Source organism: Elgaria multicarinata, chromosome 7 (assembly GCF_023053635.1).
Source record: "Elgaria multicarinata webbii isolate HBS135686 ecotype San Diego chromosome 7, rElgMul1.1.pri, whole genome shotgun sequence".
In the NCBI taxonomy this organism is placed as follows: Eukaryota; Metazoa; Chordata; class Lepidosauria; order Squamata; family Anguidae; genus Elgaria; species Elgaria multicarinata.
Window position 1 is genome coordinate 93868288 of NC_086177.1, and position 19779 is coordinate 93888066.

Here is a 19779-nt window from a genome sequence, read left to right on the forward strand (position 1 = left end):
ACTACTGCTTTAAAGCGCTTTATAACAGTTATAAAGCGCTTTAACTGCTTTAAAGCGCTATAAAACTGTTATAAAGCGTTTTAAAGCAATAGTTTAGATCCAGCCCTAGATGTATGCTGTGCATCAAACCTTTGCCAAATGCACTATAAAGTTCCACCTGAGACTGACAGCACCGTTCTAATCATGTCTACTCAGAAATCTGTCCCACTGAGTTTAATCGACCTTACTTCCAGGTATGTAATTAGCAGTGTGCTGGTGCATGCTGTCCAATTACTCCTGCTCTGCCAGAAACCAGAAACCCCCCATTTTATTTTAAAAAGGCTTGGTTTGACCCTTTTGTTAGGAAAGAGACATACTAGGAGTTCCAATTCAGAGTTGGGCATAACACTAAACTGTTACTTCCTGGTTAGGTTCCGGTTAATGTGGTTTCCACTGGCAGGAGGAACCAAGCAAGAGTGATTTGAGCAGCATGCATTTAACACAATGCACATGAGTAATAATCCAGATTGGTAGTGATGAGCATCACATTGAATGACTTTAAAAGAGGATTAGACAAATCCATGGCAGATAAGCCCATCGATGGATAGGATAACAACATTGGCAGTGATATTGTTTGGATTCTTAATAAAAACTTAGTGAACAAATGATGTCACTTTTAGAGAAGATGGCTAGTGGGGAACCAACCATTAGTCTGATATTCATAAGTAACCACTTTAGCTATGCCAAGCAACAGTAAACATTTATGTATGCAACAGGATCAGCAGAATGGGCCTATGCCATTAGAAAATATAGTTATCAGATCTCTAAGAAATGCTTTCATGATAATAATTCCATAAATAGAAATGATCATAGAACCATAGAATAGTAGAGTTGGAAGGGGCCTAAAAGGCCATCAAGTCCAACCCCCCGCTCGATGCAGGAATCCACCCAAAAGCATCCCTGACAGATAGTTGTCTAGCTGCCTCTTGAATGCCTCTAGTTGTGGGAGAGCCCTCCCTAGATAACTGGTTCCATTGTTGTACTGCTCTAACAGTCAGGAAGCTAATTTAATTTCTTCAAATGTGTTCCTGCAGATGTAATCAGCTTTGGTAAAAATCACTTTAGTATGATTGAGCTGCATTCATTCAGTGTTTATTATAAATGCAAGATTGGCCAGCTCAAATGCCCTGATTATTTACAGGAGGAAGGAGTCCTTTCCTTTGTTAATAGTAATCATCATGTAGATTTGTAGAACAGTTACGCGTAATGAATACTTTAGTAAAGCATTGCATAGGTAAAATTTGCAAGGGGTCAATTTCTCCCTCCAACAGTGGAACAGCACCTCTCTAAACTTATCACAGTGTTGACATCAGTTTCACCCCTGCTCTTTTCATACATTGTACAAAACTCCCGCTTAAGCATAATGTAGTGCTTTATCTATTCCTCACCAGAAAGGTCAAACTGAGAAGCTTGAGCTGGGAAGAGGCCTTTCTGTATATCCGAACTGACAAGGAACATCGCAATCTTTGGCAATCACCTCCAAAGTGAAGGGATTACTCAGGAATCAATACACTGGTAAGAGAAAACTTTGCCAGTTTCATCCTTGCACTCTGTAGCCTTCACATGAAGAATAGATAACATGCAAATGTTGGCAAATGTTCCAGGACTGGAGAATTAATATGCAAACCCCAGCACAATCAAAAGGGGGAAACAGCAGGAGGAATGCATGCATGTGTAGAAAATGTTCAGAATCTCTGCAGATATCTGACACCATTGGGTGCACAGTCCAAAACTTCACAACAATAGACAAAGTCAACAAATATCTCCCATTGTTCCAATATTAGAACCCAGGGCTGTGTTACTGACTGTAGGGTTATACTGAACCAACTGGGATTTTCCTAGTATTATCTGCATCTTCTGCATTCATTTACAATGCAATCCTATGCATGTTTACTCAGAAGTTAATCCAAGTGAGTTCAATGGAACTCAAGTAAGCATGTATACGATGGCAGCCTTAATGTCTGCAAAGAGGAGGCTTATGTGTGGAGAGCAGAACATGAGTAGGTCTTTTCCCTCCAGGTATTGCAGCAAGAACTGAGCAATTGTGCCTGTGTGTTGTTAGTACATTTTCTTTTTAGTGATTGTCTAAATGTTTTCATAACAAAGACTTTTAGGGCTAAACTTACACTAGTGGCAAAATAAATAAATAAATAATACTTCAAATCCAGTTTGAACCCAATTTAGAAATACAACAAATTGAAACACAGCTGTTTCCAGAGGGACAGCTCCTGGAGCGCACAATCAAAAAAATGCATTGTGGAAGACAATGTCTGGATAAAATTCCATAAAATCATATAAATGGTACAGGATGTTTGTATAATGAAATCCTCATTTGGAAGCATCCATGGAGTCATATTAAAATAAATAAATAAATAAATAAAGTCAACATTGGGGTTCACCATGTTTTATTTTGTTCTGTACAGCACCATGAAAATTGATGGCGCTACATAAATAATAATAATAATAATTGAATCCCATTCTATGTAGCAGAGAAAATACAGATCAGATGCACATAGATGTTTCGAACAAGCATTAAACAAAGAAAAGACTTACTAGATGTTTTGAGCCATAATCTATAATCCACTTATGCCAGATTAGTCACATTGGTTTTTTTTAAGGATTATTTTGTTTAAAAGATACCTCTGAAGTGCTAATACTTGTGATGTAGCGGGAAAGGAGCAGAACAACTAGTGCCCATGGCAACATGGGCTTTATGCTATTTTGTGATAATATATAATGGAACCCTGCATTGTTTAGTTATACTGAGGAGAAAGAGGAGTTGTCCAAGGCCAGATGCTGAAGCATATTCCTTTGGTTGAGTTTTAATTTCAGCTCCACAGCTGTGAGGATGAATATTTTTGTTATTGCAATGCAATGTGGATTCAAAGATATTTTCAATGACGAACCCTGCCATGGCGCTATACTGCAATACGCAATATTTGGCACTGTAAGAGGCTGTGTTTTCTGAAATGTCATTTTAGTCAGTCTTTTGAAACTCTTACTTATGACATTTCTGACCGCTTTCCTGAGCCTCATATAAAAAACAGGCACCCTGCAGTTGTGAACAGAATGGTAAAGTTTATTTAATTACATGTCACAGACGGCATGTCGGTATAAGAGGACAGACTGTGATGGCTTACTGGAATTGGCTGCTTTAGACAGCATCTTGCAAAGCAGTGTTTGCAAGTTTATGAATCTTACTGTACTGCCAGTGACCTGTGTTCAAATGAGATATATCACGATGAGAGAAACTGTATACAAATACATACATTTTGTTCAAGCGGTTGAGGGCTATTTTCAAATGCATTGAGTAATCTAAAATGTCCCAATGGCATCTTGGAAACAGATTGTAAATTCAATATGTTACTTTGAAATATGGTAACAGAAAAACGAACGATTGCACGTGAAGGAAAGAATAAATGAGGGCACAAGGTTAAATTCAGTTGTTTAAAAGAAAACTAATGTGCAGAAGGCTTGAAAATTATGAAGATTTTTAACAGGTGATTTATTTTTCTGATGTGGCTATGCTACTCAATAGTGATTTATTGCTTTCATGTTAATACATGAGTTTTGTCTTTGTTGGTCATGATAGGAAATGTTAATAAATCAAACAATTTTTATCTTCACACTGCAGGATACTTTTACCACTTAAATAATTCTTTCGGTATGTTCTTCTTTGGATATAAAATATTATCAACACTCTAAATTATTCATAATCGGGGAAAATTAATATTTCTTCAGTATATCATACTTCTTCATTCACAAAATAGCTGCTGCTTTAAATATTTCTTTAGCCTCCAGGAAAAAAGTGGGTGTAGTATCTCATTACTCTTTAAGATAAAAAGATTAAAACAGCCTATTAAAATTGTTCAGTTTAAAACAGAATACCAATAAAAACAGTGGCTGGTCAGTTGAGGAAGGTTTCCTGGAATAGAGTTGTTTTTAGGAGGTGCCAGAAGTAGTCTAGTGCTGGCACCTGCTTGACCTCCATGGGCATAATCAGAAAAAAAAATGGGGATAATGGATTGCATCCAGACTTCATCAAACTTATATTATAATCATTAACATGAATGAGACTTAAGTAAGTCATAAGTCTAAGGGCATGGCTAGACCTACATGTTTAGCGCAACAGAAGAGGGAGGATCTCGTGATATGGTTATCGTGAGATCTCCCCCTCTGTCTACACGTGGCATGCGATGTCCTAGGAGGAAGAAGATGTCGCGTCCGCCATTTTGGTTTTGTTTTCTTAAAAGAGAAGGAGCGCATGAACGCTCAATCGCCAAATATAAGTTTTTTTAAAAAAAATTCCTGCTCCCCCACCCACCCCCGATGGGCACAGAGCTCCTGAGGAGCATTGTGTTCCATGCCTGGTTCCTCGCAGTTCCTCGCGAGGAGCCAGGAAAACCTGTGACGCCCGCAGGGATCATCCCGAGACTACAGGAAAAGCAGGGGGAAAGGCTATGCCGATATCCAAGGGCAAGGGAGGAATCATCCCTCCCTGCTCCCAGGATCCCCTGTATGTCATGTGAACACACAGGGATGATCCTGAGGCGATCCTTGGGATATCGGCAGGTCTAGTCATGGCCTAAGTATGACTAAGTCTGGATTTAACCCAAGATGATGATGATGGTGATGATGATGATAATGATTATTTTGTTCCCAAGAACGGCCTCTTCATTTTAACTCTTCTTTGGGTTACAGCAAATATAACACTGACTCTGTACAAAATGTGGGAGGTGCATATTTTTTCCTTCTCCCTCCCTCCTTCTCAATGTCAGCCATGATTTACTACAACACATACTGTATATGCAACAATGAAGACCATGCTTAATAACAAGCAGAATACATTGATGCCAATGTTTATAAAACCACTTCTGAGTAACCATGGTTGTAATGTCCAATTTACAAGAGAACCTAGTTTGCATCAAACATGGCTTGCATTAGTGTACATGTAACATGAAACAATGCTTAATGTCAGGGCAGGAGAACATGGCTCTGGAAAGGGGAGAAGGCAAGAGGAAACAGTCCACAATACTGGGCAGAATCTATATTGCAGATTAGATATCATTTACCATCTAGTGCTAGTTGGCAGTACACTCAGCTTCAGCATTTGTTGGAGTCTATATATGAGCCATCAGAGATGAGTGCTTCAGCAATCCCTGCACTGTTGGAGGAATTGGTTTCATACAGAAAGGTAATCCTGCAATAGCTATGCATCAAAGTCTTTTGAAATGTAGGCGTTAGCTAGACCTAAGGTTTATCCCGGGATTGTCCCAGGGTCATCCCTGTTCATGTAAATGACACACAGGATATCCAGGGAGCAGGCAGGGGCGATCCTGGGATAAACCTTAGGTCTAGCTAAGGCCGTAGTAAAGTAGATGTTCAGAGGGTCAGTGATTAATGAAATGAGGAATTGGAAAGCTACATTGTTGTTTTAATAATAGTGGATGTACACACACATTTTAAAAAGTGGATACTGAGAGCCCTTATAGTTGCAAAGAAACTAATTCTTCAAGCTTGGAAGGAAAAATACCCACCACCTATCACTCGATGGACTGAAGATCTCAGTGCTCTTGCTACTTCATGGTTTAATTTGTTTTTAACTGTGCATGTTTATTGTTTTATACTGTATGCTTTTATCTGTACACCGCTTGGAGATCTTAATGATATAGGGTGGGATATAAATGTTTTAAATTAAATAAATAAATATCACCTACAACTATCAAAGCTGTATGGTGGTTATTTTGATATATAGACTGGTTATATTAACATAGATATTTGAAATGGAAATGTTAAATACCTTTTCCCTTCTTTGTGTTCTTTTTTCTCTCTCTCTCTCCCGCCCACCTATATCGAGAGAGGGGTTAATGTTTACTATAAATTGATATGTTTTATGATATGAATTTGTCCTCCTTTTTGTGTGCTTTTGGTGTTGTAGTAGTATTGCAAATCAAACAATTTTTAAAAATACAGCTGCAGTGGGAAGAGGACTACGGAGAGGAAGTAGAAGATGTAGGCTGCGATCACAGCTATCTGTGTGCACAAAGGAAAGCAGCCATCCGTCCCTGCTTCTGGATGTTTTCGCAATAAAAGAACCAACATTCAAGCTTCTAAATCATACTAAGCTTGTTCAGATGACACACTAATTATGTTGCGATAAATGGTTAGTGAGCAGGTTTAAACCTGGAGTCCACCAGGAAAAGAGCCTTTAGTGTGGTGGCCCCTTTCTCTGTGGAACTCTCTGCCCCTGGAGGTCAGGCAGGTGTCAACACTAGGCTGCTTCCGGTGCCTCCTGAAAACAACTCTATTCCAGGAAACCTTCCTCAACTGACCAGCCACTGTTTTTATTGGTATTCTGTTTTAAATTGAACCGTTTTAATCTTTTTATCTTGTTACTATTTTATTCGTAATGTTCACCATGCTGGAATCTATTTTAGATATGGAGCAGTATACCCATATTCTAAAACATCATCATCATCAACATCATGACCCTACATTTGCATATAAAATATATTTATTTAACTTATTTTAGGAATTTATATACTGCATTTTCAGCAATGCTTCACAAAAAATACAATATCATAAACAAGTCAAAAATAAGTATAAATTGGCAAATTCAAACAACATTTAAATTGATAAAAGGACTGGGATAATAGAAAGTTACTTGCCTGGCAATGCAAGGACAACAATATAGACTTCAGCTGAATAAGAAATATCTTATTATAAATCTCAAATGTCATTCTGCTCCCCCCCTCCCCATCAAACAATAAATAAATAAATGACAACTTAACACTTTGGGGGCAAAAACTGTGCCAAGGAATCTTTCAGATGTGGCCATAAATGCTGCTGAAATTGCGTAGGACTCACTATTCTTAGTACTCATAGATAATTTTCCACCACCAAAACAAGACAGAGAATGCAAAAAATTCTGAAAGCAACCTTGGAAAGATGCAGGACTTGATGATATCTTGGACATTTCTATATTTTAATCAGTCATAGTCAGCATTTGACTTCTACCCACGGGATTCTTCCTCCAGAATTAGCTTTTATTTAGCTTCTCTGCCTCGTAACTAGAGAAACTGATATGAAAGTCATTGCAGTCCCTTTGACCATGTTTTAAACATTTGCTATGGGATCAATAATTCCTTACATTGTTACCAATGTGGAAAAATTCTTGAGAAATTGCCTTTCCTTAGAAGCAGGCATTTGTAACACTCGGTAAACAGATAAAAAATGGAACTGACAAATGTGACTTAAAAGAAAATTGGAAGCAACTCTTGTAGCCTTTCGTGCCTTTTTTACCTGAGTAAAAAGGCCTACATTCCTCATACATTAGCCTCATAGGCTGTTCCTGATCCACTACAAGTTGGGTTTGAAAATGAATGAATGGTACATTTGGGTAATAATGCAAGGTCAAGAGACACTAGCAGAGTTGTAATGTTTCTTGGGATCAAACATGAATCCTCTATGATATCACTGAAGCCATGCAACACTGAGAAAAGATTCATAGGCCACAGCTAGACCTAAGGTTTATCCTGGGATCATCCAGGGTTCGCCCCTGCCTGAGCACTGGATCCCCTGTGTGTCACCTAGATGAACAGGTTTGACCCCTGAATGATCCAGGGATAAACCTTAGGTCTAGCTATGGCCTTATAGTCAGCCCAAGCTACATGAGACAATGCATCTTTGCATCTAATGTACAGGTGTTTAAAATTGCAAATTGCATAATTTGGATTGAAAACTATTATGCTTAAAACAGGGATGAAGACAGAATCTAACCCTTTCTTCTGTGACACTAGTCCTGGGGAGATTTTTTCCCAATGCAAAATACTAGTTTTAGAAGAGCAATTTTCCTTAGGATTACAACAAAGGAGAGAAGAGCTAAAAAGATGAATCAGAAGGACAAAAGTACACCAAATATCTGGCCAGTGTAAGCAGTAAGCCTGAAAATCTTATCTATGCCAATGAGGATTAACTTTCTACTTTGCCACTGTTCCTATTCAGATGACACTTCACAAACTGTGGTTAGTGAAACTGTGGTTCTCTGGGGTTAGCACGAACCACAAGCCATGCTGTCACACACAACACTTTAAGCCATGGTTAGAGCTGCTAAACCCGCTGCAGACTGGGGTTAGAAAGTGACCAGGGTTTAGCAAAACACATTGCACACAACACCTTAAACCCTGCTGCTTAATCAAAAGCCTTAACCAGCAGGGTATAAGGTGTCTTCTGAACAGGCCCAATGAGTGTCTGTGCTGATTAGCTAATCCAACAGTAGAGCAGGAGGAATGAACTGTGGTTTTTCTTCACAATAAGGTATTTTTAAAAAAAACATATTTAACCCCCAGCTTTCTTCCACAAAGCTCAGGGCACTACATATACTTAAACCTGGTCCAAAGTCAGCTTTGTGATTTGAACTCACAACTTCCTGATCCAAAGCTAATACATTAACTACTGCACTACACTGACTTTCAATTAGGGATGCACAGTTTTTGTATGTGTTTTGCAGACTGCCACAATGCCACATGCCTTTCGTTCCATCATTCACTAATTAGCGGAATCAGATTTTATGACATTTCTAGAATTTGCAGATATTTGCACAAATCACGCTCCCCAAATGAGTATACACCCCAAAATGTATGTTTTCATGCTTTATCATATGGGGAAATATACTTTTCTTTCCTTTTTTTTAATGTATTTTTCTGTGACAAAATTTGCGTACAATTCCAGAAAGTAAAATCCAGTCTGCAAGTCCTTGGAATCCATGCAAATTGGGAAAAGCCAGTCTGCTGCAGAAGTCACAGGTCGGATTCACAGGTATTTGAATTTATTTGATTCGGTTGCGGCTTTCTATGATATCCATATTCCCAGTCAGGGTGGATAAAAATCAATGATTTTTAAAAATAAAAATAAAAAAACCAGTTGTTGTTTTTATTTAAATCGGATTTTTTAAATAAAATGCTTTTTGAGGAAAAATCTATCTAATGATAGTTTTCTATTTAAGATATATTATAGTCCAAAAGTTATTCATGAAATAAGGATTAGTTTTTAATTATGTAGCATGAGGCTGTATATTCATGCGATGTTTAAATTTTTTGGTAAATGAATTCCATTAATCCATTCACAATGTCATGCTCTCCCTGAGGTTTCTGTAAGATTATTGGGCAATTTTTCTATCTAGAAGATATTACCACTGATGCTTGGTTTTACAGTTCTCAAAACTGTGAATTTGTGTCTGCAGAGATCACAATCCCATTGTTCCTTTGCAAATCTACGTACACAGAATCAACTCCTTACTTCTTAAGTGCTAAGTTTAAAAAAAGATCAAAGAATAGAGTGCACTTTTTTTGCGGGGGGGGGGGGGAAATCACATGATTAAATCATGTCTTTCTGAGTAGTGATTTAAATCGTGATTTAAATCATGATTTAAATCAAATCCACCCTGTTCCCAGTACACTCATCTTTTAAAATGCTCCCTTGCTTTTGTTTATGCCTTAAATAATGGCTCTGCTCATGATAACCCCTTGGCTCTGGCTCTTCCAGTGACATGCCCTCCACTCCCCCAGCCACAACAGACACCATCTGCTGTGGACCTGTACTAAACTGTCTGTGTAAGGCCTCTCTAGAACCTCTCTTCTATTCCTACAGTGAAAATCTGATTTTCAGAACCAACTATAGTTTGGATTTATTGGTGTGTGTGTGTGTGTGTGTGTGTGTGTGTGTGTGTGTGTTTAAAGGAGCTTTTAAACTGAACACCTGGGTAAAGCTGCCAGGAGCTGGGAAGCTTCCATTTCAGGATAGATAATTCTTTAGGGATGATGATGAAAATGCTTCTGATTGCCCAAATGGAGACAAGGAGGGAATAGACCAGAAACATATGTTGAGACATGATGACGAGTCAAAGTGGCCTAAGGGCATAGTAGAAGATGCACATGCCAAAGAGCATTGGAAGATGGCAATCTGGGGCATTCAAGACCTATGTGCGTAGGTAGTTTGCCCTTTCAGTTCACGTTAATAGTTATTGTTTCTTTGACAGATCTTGGGATGAAACCAAAGCCCCTGAGAATATTGATTTGCGGACACAGCATGGTGTTCTGGGCTTGTCGTAGAGTATCGAGGACACTGTGAGCACGCAGTTGGGATTCAGTCTGGAAGCCTCCATCCAATGGGTCGGTTGGCGTGGGCTGAGATGGGGCAGTCTATGCCATTGGTTGTTCCGTGCTGATGTTGTAATGGGCCCGCCACAGGTGTTGGTCATACACCTGGGGGGCAATGACCTTGGGCTCCTAAAAGGGAAAGCCTTTATATTGCAGGCCCAGGCAGATTTTGAGTTCATTTGGGAGCGTTGGCCAGATACAAGAATCCTCTGGTCCAGCATGTTGCCTTGATGCCAGTGGTGTGAAGGATGGGATGCCCAAGGTCTAAAAAGGGCAGTTAAAAAAGTTAATAGGGAGTTAAGGTTATTTTTACAGGATAAACAGGGATGGGTTATCCCTCATCCTGATATTACAGCAGCCAGACATGAGTTGTACAGGGCGGATGGTGTGCATTTCTCTGATGTAGGAAATGATATTTTCCTACAAGATCTTCAAGTGGGTTTGCGGGATTGCCTCCCTGGGTGGGGGAAGGGAACCTAAGTCGAGGCTTGGTTTCCTTCAATGGCAGGGATGTGCGGGAATTGGATAAGTTTAGCTAGGGACAGTAAGCAAACTGACACCCTTTTAGGGTGATTGATTGGCATATCCAGACGGCCTGCTCCGCGGGGCTCCACAGCTCACGTGTCAGGATATGGTGTGCCTTTGAAGACCCTCCGGTTTCATCTACTTACTGTCGTTATGGCAGCGAGCGGGGTGAAATAGGGCGGTCTCCCCACGCTTACAAAGTGACGGATAAGTAGGGAGCTGGGATAACCGGCTTCTGACTTGGAGTGTGGCTTGCCCATAATGACAGGCAAAGTAGCCTGAGTCAGAATTAATTCCCACACTGTCACATGAAGATCCAGGGAGGGATGTAGCTATGTAATTTTAAATAAAGAGGCCCAAGTTTAACCCAAGCTCTGTGTCTGTGTCTTATTTACTGATTCCTCCTACAACACACAAGTACTTTGTCACACAGTGCATAGTTAAATCAATTCACTACCACAATTTGAAGAGCTTTAGCAGGGAATTTGACAAATTCCTGGAGAAAGCTATCAATGGCTACTATTACTGATGTTTATATGGTACCTCCAGTATCAGGGGCAGTAAGCCTATGGTTTGAGTCGAAGGTCAATGTATTGCTGATTTAGCATTCAATAATAAAAACAAACCTAAAAAAGGAAGGAGTTGTTACTGTCAAAATTGCTGAAAAGTTTTACAGCTGCAGGATTTAGACATTCATATCAGTATGCCAAAAGCCATATTATTTCTGCTTATAGCTATTTTAATAAAGTATGGTTGATAACAAAGAACGTATTCTCCCTTATGAGCCTGCCCGTGCTTTAAGATCTTCTGGAGAAGGCCTTCTTTCAGTCCCACCATCTTCACAGGCACACTTGGTGGGAACATGGGAGAGGGCCTTCTCGGTGGCTGCTCCAGTGCTCTGGAACTCTCTTCCCGGGGAAGCTAGGCTGGCTCCCTCCTTGATGGGCTTTCGGAAGCAGGCTAAAACTTTTTTGTTCCAGCAGACCTTTGGAGAATAATCTGGCCCTCCATCTATGTTAATGTCTTATAATTTTGTTGTGTATTTTAAACGTTTATGGTTTTGTTCCCCCCCCAACATATGTTTTAAACTTTGTAAGGCCGCCTTGAGGCCCAGCATTGGGCAAAAAGTAGAATACAAATATTATAATAATAATAATAATAATAATAATAATAATAATAATAATAATATCACCTAAGATGTTCACAGGATTACATCTAGACAAAATGGGAGAACCATAAATAGAAGATTCAAAATGTTATAATTGATGGAACACTGACCATCTTTCAAAATATGCTTAGTATACACACTCCCCAATTTCTGCCAATCTGGGATTGGGGTGGGGTATTCATTGTTAAATACAGAACAAAATGTCTCAGCCTGAGTCCCCCACCCCATCTTCCATTCCAGGTTTTGGCTGTCTTAGGAAACATCTGTTAGACTCACAACAACATACTCGCTATAACTATATTCAGAGGTAATGCTCTGTTACCAACACAGAAAGCTAATTTGTGCCATACTTTATCAGATTTCAGTACCCATTTCCCCACAATAACCTAATCACAGAACTACAGAGAGAAACACACATGCAGCAGAACTTTTTACTTTCATTCCTCTCCTGAACCGCAGCTTGTTCTTATGTGCCATTTAGGTACACCACAACTAAAAATAAAATAAAATGATAGAGCTGGAGAAAATGTATAAAAGGGAAACTAAAATGTTCAGAGGGCTGGAGCAGATCCCCTGTGAGGGAAGGTTACAACAGCTGGAACGTTTAGCTTGGGAAAGGCAAGTAAATGGAGATATGATACAGGGGTACAAAATTATGCATGCTGTGGAGAATGTGGACAGGGAGACATTTTTCTCCCCCTCATAATATGAGAACCCAAAGGGAATCATCCCATAAAGCTGATTGGTGGGAGATTCAGGACAGATTAAATGAAGTACTTCTGAACACATAGGGCATATCTACACCAGCCCTATATCCCAGGGTAGTCCTTGGATTGTCCCTCTGCACATGATGCACAGGGGATCCTGGGGGTAACACAGGACGAGCAAGGACTTTCCCCGGGATATAGGGAACCATGGAAAACCTGACTTTTCTATGGACCTGTGGTCTTGACTGTGTGGCTGCTGCTCCCGGGTCATCCCATCCTACCCCGAGTCCGTGACCATCAGAGTTGGGGGGTTGGGAGCATGCTGCTTTAAAAAAAAAAAAAAAAAAAACCCTTACCTTTGCATTGGAGTGCAAGTGTGTTCCTCTCTGTTGTTGTTGTTTAAAATGGCAGCTGTGACATACTTCCAGCATGTCATGCGGCTGTCTAGATGCTGGGGAAGGATCACGGAAGCCAGAAAGTCCACGATCCTCCCCATCCCTCCCTCTACACCCTATGGTGTAGACATGCCCATAGTCAAACTATAGACTTTGCTACCACAAAACGTAGCCATTTGGATGGCTTTAAAAGGGGGTTGGACAAATTCCTGGAGCAGAAGGCTACAAATGGCTACTAGTCCTGATGGCTATATGCTACCTCCAGTGTCAGAAGAAGTATGCTGATGTACACCATTTATTGGGAAACATGTGTGGGTGGAGGAAGGTTGCTGTTACACTCATATCCTGCTTGTGGGTTTTCTGTTGGCAGGTGGTTGTGAACAAAATGCTACACTAGATGGACCCCTTGATAATTAGGCCCAAACATAATATCTGGAAATAGAAACGGGCGGAGTGACTCCTCTTCCTCTGGAAATCTGAACCAGGCCGTTGTGTAATATAACTTTTGAAACATCAGAACTGTACATTAAACAAGTCACACTGAATTGATTTTAAATGTTTACTAGAATACAAGTTCCCTTTGAAGATGAATACAAATCTCACCTAACTCAAAAAAACAAATGTATATCAACACTTTACAATTCGAAATGTTTTATTACACTTGTCGAAATCCAATGTGAGTAGCCAGAGAATTACCCGATATCTAATGTAACATTGCTGAAGTCATCAGAAACATTATGCTGCCTGGCACATCGTGATGCACCACTGAGAAGCCCCAGATAAATAAAACATCTAAACTAGTTCTTGGATCTTAAAAAACTGCTGTCTCTGTAGAATTCTGAACCAAAATTAATAGAAAAAGTTCTGAGAGAGTGTGCCAGTATCCACTTTATGGCCTGCCTTTAAAGAAGTGCTCATAAAAAGTAGCAGCAGAATTGGGCATTTCTGTCCTATCGGCAATAAATCACAGATTAATATGGTCAGTGCCACTGTTTCATTTTTCGGCTCCTTGTTTTTACTATATGAGAAACTCGTCAGCTTAAATCTCTCAAGCTAGTTTTTGGAGGTTTGTATGTGTGAGTATGTCTATGACCGGGTTCACGCAGCACAACAAAACAGATTGTTTTTTAACCCTGGGTTTTCGTGGAACAAATTAGGAGTGAATATGCGGTTTCCTGCCACCTAATCCCTTCCAACTCTACTATTCTTTGATTCTATACAGTGGAACCAACTACCTAGGGAGGTTGTGGCCTCTTCCACACTAGAGGCATTCAAGAGGCAGATAGACAGCCATCTGTCAGGAATGCTTTAAAGTGGATTCCTGCAATGATCATGGGGTTGGACTCGATGGCCTTGTAGGCCCCTTCCAACTCTACTATACTATGGTTCTGTGATTCAAGTGGGAGGAGCAAAACAACTGAGAGATGCCCTATCTCTGGGTTAAGTGTGACATGCAAACCCACAGTTGTAACGCATGGTGAAACCCTCTCCCTCAACAACACAGAAATCCTAGTTGACATGTCATACTTAACAGTCCACAGATATGGCATCCCTGGGGTAGTTATCTGCAGTAAGGAGCACACACTTTTGCTCCTGCCTTATTCACAACAACTTAGGGTTTAAAAAAGCCCTGGGTTGTTGTGACATGTGAACTGAGCCTAAATGTATGTGTCTGAAAGAGGTGACATTTCCCCACCTGCCTTAACCTGTCTACCCGAAATGTAGTTCAGAGACATAAATATTTCAATAACATTAGGCAATGGCATTTTGCTGTTTTCCAGAAAACTGAACTTATCGTACTTTGCAGTAGCTTATTTGTATAACAAATTATTGAGTTTGTTTATTTTCAAAGTTCCTGCCTTCATATCCTTTATTTGGGATGCCTTGTTTCAAAATGTTATGACTTTGTCCCAACTTGTTCTTCAGCATGAAAGGGTTGAGTCTACAAATATGTTCACTAAAATAAATGGTGTGAAGTAACTTTTCCTTAAATAAGATTGCATTCCGGGGGTTACAGCATACAATTATTTAGTCCCTCATCAAAACACATACTGATGTGAGAAGTGATTCCAAACCATATTTATGGAATTAACACTATAGTCAATGAAAGAGTTAATTATATGCCATGGGAAATACAATAATTATTTGTGGCTTTAGTTTTGTTTTTTGTGATTTTTCCAAGACGACCTGACTCTTATACAACCTTATATATAAAAGAAGTTGTTGACCACCTCATCAAAACTCTTTGTTCAATCTGACTCTCATAATGAGTCAATACATGCCACCATCATGATTGAAACCATGCTGTGTAGCCAAAGGCCATCATAAATATAATCAAAGAAAAGACCATACAAATTGGCAATTATGCCAAATAATTGAGGGTTCGCTAAAAACAAACACATCGTACAATACATACAGTATTATTCCAAAGCAAAGGTGCTATGAAGATTAATAAGTAATCATCTGTGCAATCAACAATGTGAAGTGACACATATTTCTATTATGTTGTTCAGAACTTCATCAGAGGGTTATTGTTGTTTTTACAAATTTTATTAAGTATATTTTCCTTTTTAACTGTGGTCTTTTTAAATTAATATTAATCACTGATATTGTATTTAAGTTTATTGATTTATTATTGTTATTATTATTTACAATACATTTTGGAAGCCACCTCCAGAGTGAACAAGCCACATTAAATTCAGTTGGACTTACTCCTGAGATTGAAAAATATGCATAGGAGCAGGAAATAAAATGGGTACCACTGGGAAAATCAAGTTGATATTTCCGATACTAGCATTCTAGCTTCATAGGGAAGTAGTTTGGAGACTATATCCTCACCCACCCCCAGCTGTAGATAAACCGGGGCCAGATCTACACCAAGCAGGGTATGATACTTTGCAAACTGAAAACTGTGAGGTTCATCAGACAAGTGTTTTATCACACACTCACTACTGCTGACTTCTGGATGTGTGTAAGTCCTTTAGATGCCATTTGCCACCCATGCACCTCCTGCTCCTTCTAGCCTGTTTTCTGTCACAAAATGGAACCCTTTTAATCTGACTTTTTTTTTTAAAAAAAAAAAATGGAATGTGCCATGATCTCCTGCGGTGTCCAGGAAAAGCCGCATGATAAAAACAGCCTCTGAATGGCCCACATAGTCTTTATTTACTTCCTCTCTCACCTCTGGGAAGAATGAGAAGGTGTGGAGAAGTGACGGTATGGAAACACAAACTTTCCCCGTGTGATGACGCTCTGTATATGGAGTGTGTCCTGGACCCCAACAGTTGTCACTAGTGTTATAAACCATTTTAAAACACTAGTGTAGATCCTACCTGAGTTTCTAATTCCAAGGCCACATTTGTGAATGTGCTTCTACCACTCAGAAACAGAAACCAGTAAAGGATCCAGCATGAGTGTTATGGTATTCCCACAAAGAAAAGGGCCAGTTCAAGCAAGCATGCTAGTGCATACTATCTGCTCATTCCCGTTTAGCACCTCCAGCTAGTGGGCGCAGCTAAATATTTCTTAGTGTATGATTCTGGCTGGTTAAGTGAGGAACTATACGCCTGATGGAGTACTCCAATATCAGAGGCAGTATGCTTATGTGCACCAGTTGCTGGGGAACTTGAGCAGAAGGGTGCTGTAGCACTCATGTCCCATTTGTGAGTTTCCTGTGGGAAGCTGGTTGGCCACTGCGTGAGCAGAATGCTGGACTGGGTGGACCCTTGCTCTGATCCACCAGGCCTCTTCTTAGATTCATATGAACAACTTATGGATTCCTATTTAGACATAATGCTAAGCAAACAGGGGTTGTTCAGCTGCTCCTGCTAGTAGAAGAAATGAAATGGAAGTGATTCAACAGCTTGCAGCAACCCACATGCTCATTCTTAGGTGTGGGAGAATTCACCTGTGCTCACCGTAGCGAGTGCTCGGCAGCCGCCCACCTGCATGCCAAAATCACGCACTTCCTTTTCCTACATCAATGGCAGCCATAAATTGTGCACTTCCCCTTTATTGCAATGGCAGCCACCATTGACTGGAAGGGGAAGTGTGCAAATTCAACGCAAGGGTGGCTGGATGCTGAGCACTCTCTGGGGCCTTGCAAGCACTCTGGTGGAGGTCCACGCTCATGCTAGGAGCACCCAAGTAGGTCCAGGGGTGTGTGGGTGTGGGTGTGGTGTGTGGGTGTGTTTGTGTGTGTCAGGCTCCCGGTTCCAGCTGGGCACTCGTGGCATCCCTACTCATTCCTGATAAGCTTGTTGTTACATGCAAGCAAGTCCAAAGACTGAATCAAGGGGATTACTATCATCCTTAGAGTCATGAGAGAATATAGGTGTATATCAAGTATGACCAGAATCAGGCACATAAGCAGCAACAGCTCACTGGTACATAAGAACAGGGGTGGAGGTGGATCCCTGGCAGGATGCAGCCAGCTTGAGTAGTGATGACTATGTCTGTGTAGACTTGGCTTGCTATCATTGTTTGACAAAATGCTAAACAGTAGATTATGGGCTCATCTACACCAAGCAGGATATAGCTTGGTATATAAAAGGCAGGAGCCACACTACTGCTTTATAGCTGTTGAAGTGCACTGACAACTGTGGGGGCCCATTGTCACATACCATATACTGCTTTCATACTACTTCCATAGTGTTATATCCTGCTTGGTGTAGATGTGTCATGAGCCCCAATAGTTGTCAGTGCACTTCAGTACCACTATAAAGCAGTAGTGTAGATCCTGCAGTGCACTTCAATACCGCTATAAGGCAGTAGTGTGGCTCCTGCCTTTTATATACCGCTTTCATACTGCTTCCATAGTGGAATATTTTGCTTGGTGCAGATGAGCCCTATGTTATGATATAAACTGTCTTTCTACAATATTGTTTTAAAAGTAGCATTGACGAAACCCACAAAGGTATGTTAAGTTCCAGAATATATTTTCATGTTTCTATTTTAAATAAGGGGTGTGGTGGGGTTAAAACTGTACTTCCCTACCTTCATGTGAAAATTGTGTTTGTACCTTAGATTAGTTTTTTCCCCAAAAAAATTTTTTGTCAACTAAAGGCTGGTCTATTGATCTATTGTGACCTGCTCATGCAATTTAAAAAGAAATAGATATTATTCAAAAGTGAGGCTTAGATGTTTCAGAAAAAAATAAACATGGCAAAGTTACATTTAAGAATGTTTTTGTAACAACCTTATTTGTACATCCACTTTTATTTCTACCCCTGAGCCAAATATGTCATCTCTGGAACATGCCAAGCAGAACTAGGAAAGTTAGTGATGCAAGACTACCCCTGAAGCAAAATCCATTATACATTGTTAACTCTAATGTATGTATTTGTCCTTGGAGAGTAACTGCCATGGCAATCCACTAAAGCAGATAAAGGCAAAAAATAAGGGCTAAGCCTTGAACCAGTTACATATGATAATCAAACTCAATTAATTATTCCTATGGTGAGTCCAAAATGAAAGTGATTTCTTGCTCCATTCACCACCACCAAGTGCAACCAATTCCACCCGTCCTCCAACCACAGGAACCCTGCACAATTCTACAGAGATGTCCATCATAAAATCTCTATAATATACAGATATGCATACCAAAATCCTATTAGTGACTATTGTCATTTGACACTGGTTTTTAAAACATTCTTATATTTGAACTTACCTTGTTTGTATTGACAGCTGTGATAACCCAAACACACTGAGCATTACTGTCATACTGAAATGGAAAGTTGGGAGATGTGAAGGTGCCTCCAGGTCCCTGAAGATTAGATCCACAGGTTTTTACTGTAAAAGAAGGAATCATTGTTATGCCTCCTACATAACATCATATCACAGTAATTTCATCAAATATTTACACCTAAAATCTCTGACCCCCAGTTCCATGTGCATGAGAATGTCTGCTGAATTCAAAAATAAGGAATTTGAAGATCTACCTCTCATAGTTCCATCCAGGATCTATGGACAGACAGCCCTCTAGAAGGCTCTGAGCTCTGCTAATGCCAATCATCAGCATATACCAGGGCCTAGAAACCTAAACCCTGCTGCAGTGCATGCTTCAGACTGTGAAAGGGCCTTTTTTCTAGTATCCTCCACTTCATATTACTTACCAGAAACTGCCTGAAGATCATAGCAGGCTATTACTCCCAAGGTGGAGCCATGTATGTGCAAAGTATCTGGGGAAACTGGTAGCCATGGAAAACAGAGATTCCATGTTTCCCAGCTGCCCTGGATGCATCATGTAACCAAATGAAAAATGCACAAAAGAAATGTAAACAGATGCTAAGGAATGCCAAACAGAAAAACAAATTTTTGAAATGCATATCGCTATTAACAACATTAAGACCAACAAACGTTTATTTAAATACACCAAAAGCAGAAAACTGCTTGGGAAAGTGGTTGGAAGAAATTAAATGAGGACTAAAGGAAGATAAGGAGATTGTAGAGAAGTTAATTCTGGTTCTGATCACAAATTCCTGGGCTGAGCAGGTACTCAGAGATATTCTGTTCTGGAATTCTTACCATATGTCTGCTTGCCTGAGCAACTATTTTGCATCTGGATCCAGACGGTAAACCTCAGGGGTCTAGTAAAAAAACAAAGTAGATCCCACACGCCTAAGCTATGTCCACTTGTGGACTAGCTTAACATCTGTTCTGTGTAAATTAGTGGAAAGCATAATTAAAGATATAATTATCAAGCATATAACAGGACAGGTCTTACTGAAGGAGAATCAATATAACTTCCTGACTGTTAAAGTTGAGAATGTCAACAAGCATCTCATGAT

General features: G+C 39.9%; 1 protein-coding gene across 1 annotated transcript in view; it reads right to left on the reverse strand.

Annotated features, from left to right (window-relative positions):
* CSMD3 (CUB and Sushi multiple domains 3) overlaps window positions 1–19779 on the reverse strand; it is a 787235-nt gene that overhangs the window by 357042 nt on the left and 410414 nt on the right. Inside the window, exon 10 of the mRNA XM_063131067.1 lies at window positions 18660–18781. Coding sequence (XP_062987137.1) covers window positions 18660–18781 — 122 coding nt within the window. The remainder of the gene's footprint in view (window positions 1–18659; window positions 18782–19779) is intronic.